This window comes from Ctenopharyngodon idella, chromosome 10 (genome assembly GCF_019924925.1).
Source record: "Ctenopharyngodon idella isolate HZGC_01 chromosome 10, HZGC01, whole genome shotgun sequence".
Classification (NCBI taxonomy): domain Eukaryota; kingdom Metazoa; phylum Chordata; class Actinopteri; order Cypriniformes; family Xenocyprididae; genus Ctenopharyngodon; species Ctenopharyngodon idella.
Genome location: NC_067229.1, coordinates 12,376,017 through 12,394,102, shown reverse-complemented (window position 1 = coordinate 12,394,102; position 18,086 = coordinate 12,376,017). Strand labels below are relative to the sequence as shown.

General features: G+C 37.8%; 1 protein-coding gene across 2 annotated transcripts in view; it reads right to left on the bottom strand.

The window, feature by feature from the left end:
• Nucleotides 1-18,086, bottom strand: part of ncanb (neurocan b) — a 126,233-nt gene that overhangs the window by 21,090 nt on the left and 87,057 nt on the right. For both annotated transcript variants that reach the window (XM_051910685.1, XM_051910684.1), the window contains exon 10: nt 8,301-8,414. In XM_051910685.1, the coding sequence (XP_051766645.1) occupies nt 8,301-8,414 (114 nt within the window). The remainder of the gene's footprint in view (nt 1-8,300; nt 8,415-18,086) is intronic.

Sequence of the window (18,086 nt, the reverse complement as noted above, 5' to 3'; positions counted from 1 at the left end):
ACCACCAGTAACTTGCATCATCCCGCCTGGAAATCCAAGCTGGTCTTTGCCGCAGAGAGATGCCTCAGTAACACTAACACTCTGCAGCATTCATCATATTCGCACCAACAGAAGGGAGAAATTTTCACTGGCTCACAGCCCTGATTGGTAACCTTAAAAAAAAAAAAAAAAATCTTTATGCTGTGGCTCTCTGATGCATGAAGACTGAAGCTTGATGAATGCTTGATTCGTCCCCCTAAGTGTGTCTGCCACAGATTATTAGGTAGCGTATCGACTATCGACGTAGACCTATGCCAAAAAACTCTCCAGAACAACTCGACAATGTTGATTACAGTATTTAATCTAAATCAGTGGTTTCCAATCCTGGTCCTGGGGACCCACCGCTCTGCACATTTTGTATGTCTCCCTTATTTAACACACCTGATTCAGGTAATCTGCTCATTAGGTGAGAGCTCTATGAACTGAACTGAGCGTGTCAGATAAGAGAGAAATAGGCTGCGTCCAAAATCGCAGGCTTTCTTAAGCAGGTACTTATTTTGAATAAGTATGAATGTACAGTAAACTGGGCGTACTAAATTTGCCATGTTGCCCTTATCACTATTGTCAGCTGTGTCGTGTCACCATTCACAAATCCTCTCCTGTGGCCTCACAGGATAGTAAAGTGTACATCGAATGCACACTTCAGAATCTCGCTGGAAGTAGTAGGTCATTGGGTACATTTTGCCTACTCTTTTAGGCAGTAGTACTGTGAATTCGGACATACTTCTTTTGTCACATACTGTTTTTCGCTCAATACACAGTAGGGAAGTATGTGATTTCAGATGCAGCCATAGAAAATGTGCAGAGCAGTGAGTCACCAGGATTAGGATTGAAAACCACTGATCTAAATAATACTAGCCTAAGTGATTTTAGACATTTTGAAATAACTCAAAATCCACCTTACTCAAACAACAAACTAACATGCGACAACTGCTAATGATTTTGAACCTTTGAACCTTAAACCTCATTAATATGCTTTAGTTATCAGACCTTCAACTTCCTGATTGCCATATATGGAATATGCAAAATAACTGTCAGACAGCAAGTGTCTTCTGATTGGCTAAACAAAGAATCCGACCACAGCCTAAAGTCAAATACAAATATACAATTATTAAATATACTGACTGGCAGTCAGGGTTTTTGACTGCCATTCATAAAGAAAAAATTGCTTGTAAAAAAAAAATGGTAAAAAGACAAGCTAGAAATGTGTTCCTCTACTCAACTCTTTAGCACTCTTCACCACACGCTCCTGTTGATGTGATGTTATAATTAAGAAATCTTCATTAGTGCAAACACTATCTAAAGACCCAGAAGGCCATGATTAATTTAGCTGTGCTCAATATTAGTTGATGCAGGACCTCAGTGGTACAACTCACTGTCTGTCTTGATTATTTTCAGATCTGCCTCCCTCCAGCTCAGACTAGATGGCATGTAACATTCCCACCACTCTTTTCAGCTGTCAATCAATCTGCTAGTCTTGACAAAACTTCCTTCAAGATAAAAGAAATTGCCATCAGGTTGGATTGGTGCATTGTTTAACCTTGTTACAAGCACGCAAACTTCAATAACTAGCCATTTTCTCTTGTAGGAAAACTTCAAAAATAATCATAATCAGTGCTTGGGGAAAAATTTCACAAAAATGCTCTAGATATGTGGGGTAAAATATATTCAACTACCTCATTATAAGTGCATCTGCAATATATTCACAATATTCTGTATCAGTTAATTATTTTAGATGAATTGGTTTAACTCTTTAAGGTATTCATCCTATTTTGAGTGCAAGCTCCTGCTTCTTCTGTTTTCTTACAAAATGTGTATTTCTTCCCTCAATATGAGTCAACACGGCCAGATACAAAAATAACCTGCCAAATATTTATTACAAATATTGACAAATCCTGCATTCTAGCATGAAAGAATGGATTGAGACTACATGATGGTTCTCAGATGCATCACCGCCATCAGCCAGAAAATTTTACAGAGGTATACCTAATGACATGCATAATAGTGTGTGTCATTATATGACATTACATGGCATGTCATTATATATATATGTGACCTGTGCTGGCAAAATGAGTCGCAATAATGTAATAAATTGTTAATCTCACATTTTCTATTAAAAAACCTTCAAAATGATGTATGATTTGTTGCAATCCAACAAAAAATGACTGAGATACAACTGTTTCGAAGTCGATAGAGTCAGCAAAGTCAATTTTGAGAAAAATCGAGTTAAAGTTTTCTGAAGGTTCCAAAACAAAATCACATAGCAAACATACCTTAAAATCCCTGGTAATACCACCAAATTTGGCACAAACCAACCAAAACCATATCTATAGGAAGAATATATATATTCAACTTTTTTCCATGATTTCACAATTGTTTGATTAACAATAATGAAACAGACAGCCTACAGTATATATTAAGACCTACTGTACCAAACGGATCTAATATAATGTTACACATCAGATGTTTTTCCCCAGCAGTTAACCTAACGTTCAAATAAGACATAACAGATAATGTTTGCGTGAATACTCGCCAAGATATATACACAATACTCTGTGTATATGTGTATATCGGGATTGCACGCTGTCTGAGGCGTCTTTGTGCGCGCGCCTCGGATCTGTCAGTCAGCGCAAGATCGATTTGTTTACATCAGCATTAGTTTGAAAATCACATTTCATTGGTTCAGACTCATGCCATCGAGAATTCACTATGAATATTCACAAAGTTGGAATGCTGCTCTTTACAACGATACCAATCGCCAGTCGTCCAGAAGCGAGCAGAGGAAAACGGCATTTTTCATGGACAAAGGAAAAGTACTCCTTTCAGAAAATGTAGAAATAAAGATACTTTTAGATGTTTAATTGCTATTTGGAGCAGTGGGATCGCTAGACGAGGGCTTAATGAACTCATTTTTGTGAATTTTTTCGACCAAAATTGACATTTTTCACTTGTTTTGCCCGTAGCTCGAAATTAGCCCGTGCGCATTCCGACTCCTATTGCCAGCACAGGTCACATATATATATTAGGGGTGTAATGGTACACAAATATGATGGTTTGGTACGTACCTCAGTATTAAAGTCACAGTTCGGTACGGGTTTGGTACAGCAGGGGGGAGAAAACTAAACATAAAATTGCTTCTTTTTATTAATAAACTGGTTTATTTAATAATTTGTGTCTTTCTCTTTAAATAAATTCAATTATAATTAACATTTTCTTAAGAATAAAAAAAAGCTTATGCTGTGAACTATATATACAGGGAGCTCTTTCTTGCACATTACTATAATATTAAAGGTTACAATTAACAACAGAGACCAAACTATTAAATTCAGTTGCTATTTATTTTTAGATATAATAATTAACACTCAGGTTTAGCACTAACTTCTAAATCTAGTTATAAAATTATTACTCCAATTCATTTTTGAAATATATTTTGCACAGTTTTTGTCATAACTTGTTTTCATGACAAATTTATTTAAACATTAAATAATTAAGACATTACTAACAGGTAATGAATATATAAGCTAATATAGTGCATAGAGTTCATTTCTCTAGTGAACTAACATGCTGTGGACAGTAAATGACTTCCCTGAGGTAAATGTGCTACGTAAGATATTTTTTCCATGGTTGAAACACTGGTTGAGAGATTACATGCATATCTAGATCGCCTTTTCTTCTTTTTCTCTGCTTTTTCCTGTTACGGTGGTTAGCAAACAGCATTGCATTACCGTGCATGCTCGTGTGTAGGGCCTCTTTTTGCGGCCAATACAACATCAATTTGTCTTGGGAATGACAGAGTCCTTCACAGTGGCCAGAGGGATTTTGAGCCATTCCTCTTCCAGAACAGTGTCCAGGTCACTATTTGATGCTGGTGGAAGAAAACATTTTCTGACTTGCTCCTCCAAGATACCCCAAAGTGGCTCAAAAATATTTAGATCTGGTGACTGTACAGGCCATGGGAGATGTTCAGCTTCACTTTCATGTTCTTCAAACCTTTCTGTCACAATTCTTGCTGCACGTATTGGTGCATTATAATGCTGATACATGGCACCACCTTCAGGGTTCAATGTTTGAACCATTAGGTGCACATGGTCCTCCAGAATGGTTCGTTAGTCCTTGGCAGTGACGTGTCCATCAAGCACAGTAGGGAATGTCATGATATTGCAGCCCAAACCATCTCTGATCCACCCCTTCACTCTGGGCAGCAACAGTCCAGGTATTAAGCTTTTTGGGGGCTTTTCCACACCGTAACTCCCACAAATGTGGGAAAGACATCGAAGGAGGACTCATCAGATAACAATACGTTTCACATTGTCCACAGCCCAAGATTTGCACTGTCGGCACCAATGAAACCAACATCTGGCATTGGCACGAATGAGCAAAGGTTTGGCTACAGCAGCCCGACCATGAATACTGACTCTGTGGAGCTCCAGATGTTTTGGTGGAGACAGGAGAGCCGATGAGTGCATTTAATTGTGCAGTGAGTTGGGTAGTTGTGGTTTTATGTTTTTTTTATTACAATCCAGGTTAGTACCTGGACATCCTTTTCAGACAGCTTCCTCTTGAGTCAACAGTTACTCCTGTTGGATGTGGTTTGTCCGATGTGGTGGTATGTCGACAAACATCACAAAGATTTGCTGTCTTGGTGACAGATGAGCCAGAGAGACATGCACCAATAATTTGTCCCCTTTTGAACTCTGATATGTCTCCAATTATGTTGGTCAACCTTCACTCTGCTTTAACAGCATTGTCGTCTGTACGTGAAAAACGCAAAGGAAAAACTTTTCTGTTTGTAATATATCGTTGTAGTGTAAAGTTACCTTGAAACTCTGGCCAATGTAGTGTTGGAGGTTTCACGTCTATATATGCATGGCCTGGTGGCCAATCTTCATTGATTTTACATTCTATTATTTCATTATTTCATTGATTTTACATTCTAGTAGAATATAAAATCAATGAAGATTGGCCACCAGGCCATGCATATATAGACGTGAAACCTCCAACACTACATTGGCCAGAGTTTCAAGGTAACTTTACACTACAACGATGTATTACAAACGGAAAAGTTTTTCCTTTGCGTTTTCACGTACAGACGACAATGTTGTCAAAACGATCCTAGATCACACGGATCAGCGAAAATGACTAAAAACACTGTATTATTCATGCCAGGCCAGTAGATGGCGATGTCACTTTTTAAAGAAACACTACATGCCCATAGACTGAACACATCTGTATCTGTAACTGTATCGTTTAAAAAAAAATTGCACTATGAAACACGTTTTCAAAAGCTTGCATTTCCGGGACCCCAAAACGCTGTTGTCATGTAAATCAATGGCCAAACGCATAAATAGTTTTCCATTTTTAGTTGAAAAGGAGTTATGTAAACGCCCCCTCAGTTTCATTGTCCAACCCCTGTGATTAATAGTAAGGCTGTGTGAAGAGAACAACAAAATATGCTGGGATGTTTATGTCATCACACTAGGCCGAGGACAAACTCGACTATGACAACAAAATGATTTTGTGGTGGGTCTAAGTTAATAAGCATCAGGCATGACTCCAGCTCATAAATCTTCCCCACACATTTGACTTAACAAATACTTCACAGTCAAACAGATACGGTGGGAATTGCTTGCAGTCACTAAATTGAGCAGGAAGGGAGAGATATATGCCGAAATTGTGTGTGTGGGTCTTGGGAGTTTTGCAGGTGGTTTCGTGCATCGAAAGCATTGGTTTAAAATGTGATTCGGCAAGCCACAGGCAGCATTAATATCCCTTCATTCTCACTCATGATTGTGCACCTTTATCCAAAGGCACTTCCTGTTCTCTCTGAACAAATATTTACGTTACGGATTGGGATTTAAAAAGAGAAGTTATAGAACTGAACAACTGCATGATATTAACATATGCAAGTGGCATGAAACACGTTTTGAAGTGCATTCTACAGCACAAGGATTAATTAAGCATGTCACATGCTAATCAGCTTTTTATTCAATTCACAAATGATTAGCTTCACACAAAGAATAGAAGATGTTTGTAGCACGCCATGCATGTTTATGCATTTCTTTTGTTCGATTTTAAGAAAGCCAGTTGAGCAGAAATTACCAGGTACATGTACTCCTGAAGATTTGACAAGAGTAGATTTAGAGGGAGGAACCGGCAGGGAAGCATTTGAGACAAAATTACCGGTGCTAAAAGTTACATTTCTTCAGAGTGAACGCTGCATGGTAATTAACTGGCGTTAAAGACAATGGAGGACTTTTCCCCCCACAAACATACATTAAGGATCTCTGTGAAATGCTATAATGTTTTAATGCAATGTTTTAATGTGTTAAAAATGCTGTTACCTCAGTTTGAGCATCCGGAAGAGTTGCAATTAGCATAACGTATTAATTGGCTCAGTGGGTCTGTTGATACACACTACACTGTGTATCGAACAGCTGGCCTCTGAACCTGCCAGTTTGGTGGTGTTGTAGGTGTATTGACATCGTTAGTGGTCGCCATGGAAACTGGAGGTTTCTGTTGGAAGCAGGTAAGCTTCAAAGGACTGATGTGGTTGTGATGAGAACAGACAGTCTTTGAATCACATTACACCGGAGACTGGGCGAGCAAACAAATTAACCTGACACGGGCTTCAGCTCCTCTTTGATCATTCTTATTGAAGGGGTGTGTGTGATTGTACATTAACCACTGTTCTCGCACAAAACATCCATATTGGTCCTCTCAAGGTGTAATTTAAAAAAGCTATTTCAGGTGAGGAATTTATGTTTAACAGAAATCGTGACAATGCGGTGATGCAAGCCTGATGTGCAGTGTAGTGAGTGTCATATATATGTCATAAATATATACATTAATAGCAAAATAAATAACCTAAAAAATTCTAAACATATATATTTTATTTTATAGGCTATATGTAGTACCTGCCCGCTTTCTCCACCACATTTTCCCATTCATTTTCAATAGGAATTAAAAAAAACTAAATCTTCATTATAGAATTCTAAGATATGAACCAAACCAAGTAGCCCTCCAAACCAAATAAACAACACGACATTACAAACTTTGATTTGAAGCAAAAAGTATTTCCAATGAAGCACTGCAACGATCAAATTAAAAACTGTCAAAACATAAATCTATTGATTTAGAGTTGTTGATAATACATATAAAACAATATATTTGAATGTATTGTACAATATTCAGATATAAATACATATGTAATGTATTTTCATATTTATTTATTCATTAAATAAGTTAAAAAAAATCAGTTCTTCTGGAGAAAATTATTAGGAATTTTACTTCCGGAAGCAAAAACAAGTATTTCCTACGAAGCACTGCAAATTATATAATTGAATTAAAAACTGTCAAAACATAAAACTATTGATTTAAAGTTATGGCACAGTTTTCAGATATAAATACAAATGTAAAGTAGTTTCACATTTATTAATATTCATTAAATGTAGTAAAACAAATTTTCTGCAGCAGAAGAACTGATTTTTAAGTTATCACTAGAAGACCTTTAAAGTCAGTTCTTCTGAAGAAATTGAAATTGATTTTTGCACTGATCGTTGCACTGTACAATCTTTTGCCACATGCTTTGTCCAATCAAAATCAAACATTTAAATAAGCACTTGTACAAAATAAAAAATAAATGAAATATTACACACCGAAAGTGTTCCTGCATGTTAATGGAAAATTAACATTGTCATCACCAGAAGGCCAGCCATGAGCCTGTTTCAGGCTGCTGCTCCCACTTCTCCAGCCCACTTTACAAGACATAAAGTGTGTGTATGATGGGAAGGCTTCCCCCCACTCTCTTAGGGAGGCTGCATTTGGAGGGGAGGATTTGGGTGAAGGTGCGTTTCGCTCCACCAGAGCGATTGCAAGTCCGACTGCATCTCTCCTACTGCTTCCTCTATTTTCTCACTCCTGTTTCCCTCTCTGTCTCACTTACTCTCTCTCATGGCTGGGACAGGATTGATCGCCCATGCTTCATTGCCTTGCAGCTGAACGCTTGGTTGTAAGGCCATAGGATGGTACAGCAAACACATTCAGGCTGGAGAAAGCAAGCATGCTGTGGAGGTCTGACATTGCTGTGGATTACACCAGGATTAAATTTGCTGGTCTCAGTACAGGTGCAGCTTGTTTAGTTTGACAGGACTCACCTGGGCTATCTGGTGATTATTCCAGACCAGGAATTTCCCCCACCTCCAAAATCTCTGTCATCATTCTTATAATTTGCATGTAAGTGTGCATTTGTGTTATTTAATTACCTTTCTCACAAGTGGCTCCACCATAGCTGGGCAGACACAGACATACAAAAGAGTTGATCTCGTCAATGCAGGTACCTCCATTCTGACATGGATTGGACTGACAATCATCAATATCTGTGAGAACAAACAGAGACAGAGATTATTAAATTCTGAAACAACACATTGTGTTAAGCTTGTTTTACCTTTTCATCAGAGCCGAGAAAGTACCGCAGGTGTTATAAAAATGGCACACCAGAAAGTTGCGATTCTGTTCTCATTATTTTTCTATTTTCAAACTAACATATGTCCTAACATTGCTATATTTCCAATTACTGAGGTAAAATGTCTTGCTGGGGTTACAGCAATGAACTTGTACAACACGTGGACAAAAATCACTATAATAATGAGCTGGACCATTTTTACAAACACTTTGTGCAAAAAAAGAATTCAAATGAGAGCGGACCAGCTGGGAATATCAAATGTTTGTATATGTGGGGGGAATAAATCAGCCAGTTGTGCTGAAAATGTATTTGCTGTGCCTTGCTGATCTTTCTTCAAGAACTGAACATACATCTATGATCTATGTTGTTTCTCTCATATCATATTTTCATCAGATGTTTGGAACAAGATCAAGTGCATTTTTACATTTACAGTATCTCACAGAAGTGAGTACACCCCTCACATTTTTGTAAATATTTTATTATATCTTTTCATGTGACAACACTGAAGAAATGACACTTTGCTACAATGTAAAGTAGTGAGTGTACAGCTTGTATAACAGTGTAAATTTGCTGTCCCCTCAAAATAACTCAACACACAGCCATTAATGTCTAAACCGCTGGCCACAAAAGTGAGTATACCCCTAAGTAAAAATGTCCAAATTGGGCCCAATTAGCCATTTTCTCTCCCCAGTGTCATGTGACTCGTTAGTGTTACAAGGTCTCAGGTGTGAATGGGGAGCAGGCGTGTTAAATTTGGTGTTATCGCTCTCACTCTGTCATACTGGTCACTGGAAGTTCAACATGGCACCTCATGGCAAAGAACTCTCTGAGGATCTGAAAAAAAGAATTGTTGCTCTATATAAAGATGGCGTAGGCTATAAGAAGATTGCCAAGACCCTGAAACTGAGCTGCAGCACGGTGGCCAAGACCATACAGCGGTTTAACAGGACAGGTTCCACTCAGTGTCTTCTCACAAGTGTGTCTTGCCTACAGTCAAGCATGGTGGTGGGAGTGTCATGGTCTGGGGCTGCATGAGTGCTGCTGGCACTGGGGAGCTACAGTTCATTGAGGGAACCATAAATGCCAACATGTACTGTGACATACTGAAGCAGAGCATGATCCCCTCCCTTCAGAGACTGCGCTGCAGGGCAGTATTCCAACGTGATAACGACCCCAAACACACCTCCAAGCAACCACTGCCTTGCTAAAGAAGCTGAGGGTACCTAAACCCTATTGAGCATATGTGGGGCATCCTCAAACGGAAGGTGGAGGAGCGCAAGGTCTCTAACATTCACCAGCTCCGTGATGTCATCATGGAGGAGTGGAAGCGGACTCCAGTGGCAACCTGTGAAGCCCAAGAGGGTTAAGGCAGTGCTGGAAAATAATGGTGGCCACCCAAAATATTGACACTTTGGGCCCAATTTGGACATTTTTACTTAGGGGTGTACTCACTTTTGTGGCCAGCGGTTTAGACATTAATGGCTGAGTATTTTGAGGGGACAGCAAATTTACACCGTTATACAAGCTGTACACTTACTACTTCACATTGTAGCAAAGTGTCATTTCTTCAGTGTTGTCTCATTAAAAGATATAATAAAATATTTACAAAAATGTGAGGGGTGTACTCACTTCTGTGAGATACTGTATATATTTTGGTTTTCAATCTGAAGAACAATGTATCAAACCCATTTGCATTATTTACACTAGTTTAACTCAAATCAAAGGTTACCATACAAAGCACATTTGCATAAACATCACTGGCATATTTCCAGATATTTCAGGATGACAGCTGTGATAGTAAACTTTACATTTTGTAATCTCATTTTGCAAGTTAATGCACCATAAAAGTTAACTGTAAATATGCAGTGTGCAAATTACATAATGACTTGGACATCAGCTTTTTATTAGAAATCTTTGGCGTGCAATCTGTTGAGGTTCTTCTTATGTAGCCCAAATTGTTTTTGGTGCCCCTAGTGCATTAAGCCAAATGCCATGTACTGTATCTTGTAGATTTTTAAAACACTAGTTTTAACGTGATATATTTAAGATATGTAAATCTATAATCAGTGTTGGGAGTAACACATTACAAGTAATGTGAGTTATGTAATTAGATTACTTTTTTCAAGTTACTAGTAAAGTAGCGCATTACTTTTAGATTTAAAACAAAATATTTGATTTACTTTTTCAAATAAGTAACAAAAGTTACTTTGTTTTCCCATTTATTGACTGACAGCTCTACTGTCCCCACGTTGAGAGGAATCGTGAGTAAGTGCAGAGGCGTTGTTTGCGCTGTGTAAACATGACGGTTCTTGTAGTTCTAGAATAAATGTGAACATGCATTTACTCATCTGACTTGCAAAAAACAGATTCAGTATTCTTCGAAATGAATAAAAAGAGTGAAATGCAAACTCAGAATAATAAGAAAACCTGTGATAATTAAATGTTAAATTACACAAATATACTTGTGTATTTAATCTCATTTTATTAACCAATGTAAATAAAATGTAACCAATGTTTTGTTATTTAAAGAGTGTGTTAGTAATATGCACCTATATGCAGGTACACTCTGCTTGTTACACAGACAGGGACTCTCAGCAGCACACAAACATGCCAAATATTAAAAATAAAAGGATTACAATGTAAAAGATTATTATTGTGTGCATAAAGATAAAAATGCTTTGGTGGAATCCAGAGGTGGTAGATGGTCTGCTTTAACCTCGCGCACGAGCAGATCCGTTTCCTCGCTAGAGAAGCGTTCAGTTTTTCCGCTTGCAAATTCCGCCATGTAAATAGCAAATAAAGGGAATTTAAAGGGAATGGGAGATGAGACTCTGATTGGTTTATTGCACGTTACAGCCAAAACACACCCATTACTCATCAAGAGAATAGAGACAACCCTTTTAGACCTTGCACCGGGTGCGCCAACCATTTTTCCCATCCTTGAACTAGCAAAAGTGGATTCGGACACGCCCTAAGTGCACCTGTACCGTGCGCTTTAGACCATGCGCTTAGATCGTTAAAATAGGGCCCTTGGTGTGAAAGAGCCTTTACATTTGTCGAAGTAGAACTTTTTTTTTTTTTTATTAAAAAGCAAACAAGCAAGCCCAGCACGGGTGAGAAAATGTACTGCAAAAGTAACGTAACACATTACTTTCCATAAAAAGTAACGCATTACTTTTAAAAGTAATTTCCCCAACACCGTCTATAATAAGTGATAAATAATGACAGTATTTATATATATTGTGATTTTCCATCCAATAATTATCTTAATCCTGATTCCTGTTGCTATGGTTATCAATTCGAACGTGATTTTCATCAAGCATCTATTTACCACCAGGTAAAAATGGTGTAATATTCCATTTGTGGTTATTAAAACGTACTGTAGAAATATAAAGATTAAATATTTAACTACAAATTCTTAATAAATAAATAAACAACTGAGAATAAATCAAAATAAAAACTTCATAATAACTTAAACAAAAAAGTAGGGAATACATAAATGGACATGAAATTGACATGTTTTGAGTTATAATATAGCTTTAATATAAAACAGTTATTTATGTATGTCTGTATGCATGTATGTTATTTTTATTACATTTTATTCTTATATATCAATATAAAAACTATATTAAATTACTTATATAATTAAACAAACTTGTATTTGTGGTTAATAAAATGTAGAAATCCCTGAAGAAATATGACAATATATCAGCATAAATATAATATAATATAATATAATATAATATAATATAATATAATATAATAATTCAGTGATTTTATTTTAGTTTTGCATAAATATAATTAAATATAGAAACAATATTAAAAATGCTTAAAAATAAATAATAAATAACTTGTATACGTTTTAAATAAACAAACACAAACATGCTTTTGGCATTAAGCAGAAGAACAGGTAGGCCTACTGCTAAATATAGAAAGTTAAAAATTCTTGAGCTTTGAAACAAAATTTCCATTGTAAAAGCTTCTCAAACACTCATCCTTGTATTTACACACATAAAAATAGATATCCACATATAAAATTAGACCCGGGTCAGTGGGGTGCATGCAGACATAGACACACATATTCTAAATCCAATAGTCCACCTGCCTGCAACCATTTCTTCTGCTCATTCCGAGCTTGAGGGCAAAATCAATTAAGACACAGCTGGCAAACGAGAGCCTCTAGCCTACAAACCATCTGAGTGTATCTCCTGGGCTGCAGAGAGGGCAAAGGCAGAGGGCGGCTGGATCATCTCCACTTTGCCTGGAGTATAAAACACCCATAGCTGGATTAATGAGGTTTTAGAGGTAGAAGAAACATGCTGGGATGAAAGTGGAGCTCCGCTGTATCAAAGCAACACAGTGGTAGCGCTATCACAGAGTCAAAGGGTCAGCTGATTTCGAGCATGTCTAGACGCCCAATCCCAGGATTATAGAGTGCACTGTAAAACCGAACAGTGAAATTAATTCAATGAAATGAGTTTGTTTCACTCAAATAATAATGAAAGTTCATTATACTTAATAGAAAAAAAGTTGAGTGAACTCAAAATTTCATTGTAGTAAGCTGAACTTAATATGATTGAGTTGAGTTGCAGCAGATTTCTAATTCCCAGCATGCTTTACGTTAGATTGTATTAATAATGTTGAAATTACATGTTATTTTGTGTGTTTTTGCACAAGATTAACATAGGGAGACATAAATTGGTGTTTAATGTTGTGTTATGTTGGGATTTACAGGGGGATCTGTTATGTTAGTTATATTATGACAGTCTCTTAGTTAAAATAGCATGTGTTATTTGCTATCTAACATTTAACCAAGATCTAAATGTGATGTTTATGTAAATGAACTGTATGTAATTAACAGTATGATGAGTTGGGCAAGGCTGAGAACTGTGGGAGTGAAGGGATGCTGGTGACCTGATTGTTAATGAGAGACACCTGTGCACCAATCTGGCCCTGCTCCACTTGTCACAAAAATTTTAAGTTCTACTAACTTAACAAAAATGAGTTAGTTTGCTTAAATGTTTTGATTATTCTGTACTTACTGTGTTTTACAGTATGTGAGTAACAGTCATCCTTCTCTCATTGATACGTTCAAACATTGTACACTTCTACAGTACAATGCAGGAGTCAACTATAACATTTTTATGAGCACATACTTTTCAGTGAATTGAAATTGTACAATGTACAATGTAGTCTTATTCCTGAATGAATGATTCTTATGAGTGGGTCTTTTCAGTGAATCAAAAATAAACTGCACGGCCAGCTTAATTCAGTTCCCAAACAAATGACTCTTATGAGCTGGTTCTTTTCAGTAAATCAAAAATGTCTGATTCGCAAATAAATGATTCTTACAAGTGGTTCCTTTTAGTGAATCAAAAAACAAACAAACAAAACAACAACAACAAAACAGCATAACCAGTGTAATTCTATTCCCAAACAAATGACTCTCATGAACCATTTAGTTTCAGTTAAATACAATCATACTATCACACAAGTGTAGTCTGATTCCTGAATAAATGATTCTTATGAGAGGTCCTTTTCAGTGAATCAAAAATAAAGAGCACAACCAGTGTAATTCAATTCCCAAACAAATGACTCTTATGAACCAGTTCGTTTCAAAGAATCAATAACCCACAGTGTGACGAGTGTAGTTTTATTCATGAATCAATGATTCTTATGAGCAGTTCTTTTCAGTGAATCAAACACATTTAAGAATCAATTGGAGCACTGTCACTTACTAAAGTTATTTCTTTTTTTGTGCCAGACTTTAATATATAAAATAATACTATATTTAAAAGGTCTGTGAAAAGTCATTAAAAGTCCCTAAAAACTCTGTGTAAAGCATATTTTGCATTAAATTTAAATCAAATTAAATTTTAGCAGTTTTAAATTTCTCAAAAATCCCTATCCCACTGATTCTCAGATCACTCTGTCAATGCAAGGATGCTCACCTAAAATGTTCCCAACCAGGTCTGCAAATCCTCCGGAATGGATCAAACTGGTCAAAGAAAACCACACGCGTCTGAAATGAACTAAAAATGGTGCTCATATGACTTTAACGCTGAGTAAACATCAAATGGACAACTGGGATTTGCACCTGAATGGCCTCTTTAGACACACATATTGACTGGGTATATCTTTCTTACCCTGGAGACGAACAGTATTTTGGCAACAGCCTTAGTAAAACAAGTGTCCCGAGAGCTCACCGGACAGGAAAAGAGGCCATGTGAGACAAACAGGGCCAGTATTTTGTGCTGAAAACATTGTACAGCTGAGGGCAGCCTTAGCCATTCAACCCTGTCCCTTCTGACATTGGCTTTCGAGTGTTTTCCGCAGCTTCCAAGAGCTGGAGGGAAGATGCTTAGTTTGGCATTGGCCAGATTTATGTTTTCAATTTCAGCGGCTGCTGGGGCATTTGTAAATGACGTGCCAAATAAAATGTAAACAGTCCTCCCTTCCCTTATAAATGAGACCTCAAATGCAATCAACTATTTCACGGCCAAATGATCCATCCAGCATTTTTTCATGGGATCAGAATCTAATAACGTTCCGAGAAGAGAAAGATCAATACCACAAAGCAAGGACTCTCTCCACAACTTCTCTCAGATGATATTTTATCACGCCGTGCTTCTGGCTTCAAATAATAATGATTGAAAATGTGAACGGATCTGACAGTGGCCGATTTGCAATGCATCAGCTGTCTGGGACTCAGTGCCTCTCTGTCCTCGGGTTGTTTGCACCTCGAAGCCTCTGCTCAAAGCCATCAAAGTGCACTTCTTCTATCTTGTCCGTGTACAGACACTGAACTGTTGGCTCCACTGCTTTGTGCAGACTCAGAAAGTACACCATGGAAGGTGACGACTCTAAAATTCTTCGACACAAAGAAAAAATTCAATATATCCGCCCCCCCCCAATGTTTATATAATCCATTTCCAACTTTTCTGTTTTGACCTTCCGCTTCTTGTCAGAAAACTTTTTCCAAAGTGCTCCAATTCCCCCGAGAAGGAGGAGTTTAGGAGAGCCCTGAAGATGTATGACAAAGACAAGACACCCCTGACATTTCCTCAAAGGATTAGAATCGCTGCAGTCGTCAGCGATGACTTTCAAAATGAGTGCGCTGAAATTCTGAGCTTTCAGTGACATTATTTTATAACTGTTTAACATTTGAAAGATAAATCACACTCTTTCAGAGAGGCGTGTGCCCTGTTTCTGTTGATTGTCTTCATTGTAATTGCTTTCGGCGGTGCGAGAATGGCTTTTTCAGCGCGGATAGCTTTATGGAGTGTGCCTGGGAGTGGGATAATCAGCAAATGGGAGCAGTTGATGAGCAAACAAAAATGAAACAATAATATATAAGAGTAAAAGGACAGAGCACTGCCAAGCACTTGTAATCTTTTCCTCAAGTTGCTATTACTGAGGCGGCGGTCTACAATAAGCGGGAACAAACCCTCCTTTCAGAACACTGATGAAAAGGAGTCGTCAATTTGCGTCTAAGAAGAGTCTCTTGAGACCCTCCTAATAATGCTAACATGATGAGTCCTGGAAATTGTCATGTTTCAGCCGAGTTTCATTTAATTTCATCATAACTTTGGGTTTGCAACAGGTTCTGGTTTGTTTGTGTTAATTTTTACTAGGGTTGTCAGATTTTATGATTAATTAATTTGAATATTTATACTAATAATGCAATAAATAAAAATAAATATTAAAAATAAAAAAGTTATAAAATATTTTAATTAATCAGTGTTTTAAATAAATAGACAGACAGACAGACAGACAGACAGACAGATAGATAGATAGGACAGATAGATAGATAGATAGATAGATAGATAGATGACGACTGACATTCACATGCATCAATACTGCTCTGACATTTCTTCATTTAAGGGATCTCAGACCACTGACAGCGACTGCCATGCCAAAAGATTGATACATTCAGTTGCACAAACCACATGGGTGTGCTTCAATCAATAGAAGCCATTCAGTTATTGATAAAGTAGTTTTGAGATAAATATAGATATCTATATACAAGTAAGATTTACTGCTGTTATTAAAGTTGATTAAGGTTAAAAGGACCAAATGAACATGTTGTCTGCTTTAGTCAAATGTGGTCTGAAAGATATAGGGGCAAAATCACAAAACAGATGCATGACAGACAGAAAGACAGACAACAAAGACAGACAGACACACACATAGATAGACAGACAGACAGGCAGACGACAGGCAGACAGACAGACAGACAGACAGACAAGACACATAGATAGACAGACAGACAGAGATAAGAGACAGACAAGACACATAGATAGGCAGACAGATGACAGACATAGACAGACAGACAGACAGACAGACAGAGATGACAGAGACAAACAAATGACAGACAGACAGATGACAGACAGACAAGACACATAAACAGACAGACAGATGACAGACAGACAGATGACAGACAGACAGACGACGACAGACAGACAGACGACAGACAGACAGAGATGACAGACAGACAGACAACAGACAATAGACAGACAGACAGACAGACACATAGATAGACAGACAGACAGACAGACAGACAGATGACAGAGACAAACAAATGACAGACAGACAGATGACAGACAGACAGACGACAGACAGACAATAGACAGACAGACAGACAGATGACAGACAGACAGACACATAGATAGACAGACAGACAGACGACAGACAGACACATAGATAGACAGACAGACAGACAGACAGATAAATAGATAGATAGACAGACAGACAGACAGACAGACACATAGATAGACAGACACATAGACAGACAGACAGATAGATAGATAGATAGATAGATAGATAGATAGATAGATAGATAGATAGATAGATAGATAAATAGATAGATAGATAGATAGATAGATAGATAGATAGATAGATAGATAGATAGATAGATAGATAGATAGACATCTGCCATGTGTACTTACAAATCAGTTTTGAGGAAATGAGGAAATGCAGTTTTGAGGGAAATGATCATGTTATCTTGATCATTTATTATGATGGTTTCGGTCGAGTGTAAAGTGCTTGGGTTTTGGCTAGGGGCAGCATCTTAGTGAGCTGAAGTCAGGCAGTGTCCAAGCCACTGTTGACAGGGCTAGTGCAACATCTCAGGGAGCGTTGCAGGAGCTAATGAGCAGAGGTGTCACAACATTTCAGACTGTTGCTCCTCAGATCTGACAGCGCCTCTCTTCTCTCTCTGGCGTGGGGAGGTCAAACTTGCTCTCAAAGCTGTCTTCAAACAGAGAACAAGAGAGAGAGAGAGAGAGAGAGAGAGAGAGAGTGTGTGTGTGTGTGTGTGTGGGGGGGGGGGGTATAGAGGAGCGCAATGTGGCAAAAAGAAAAACCAAGAGGAATAGAGTGAGATGCAGCGCTCAAGTTCCCCCGACCGAGTCAGGTAATCTAGACGGCCTGAGGGCTTACGCAGCTGAGGATGGATTTTGTAAACCCCCTCTAACCCTGGCTGTGATGCAATCCACACAGCTTGGGGGATCACGCAGGAATGAGGAGATTTGCCATATTTCTCCAGGTGGGGAATTTTCACTGCACGCTTTGAAACTCAACGAAG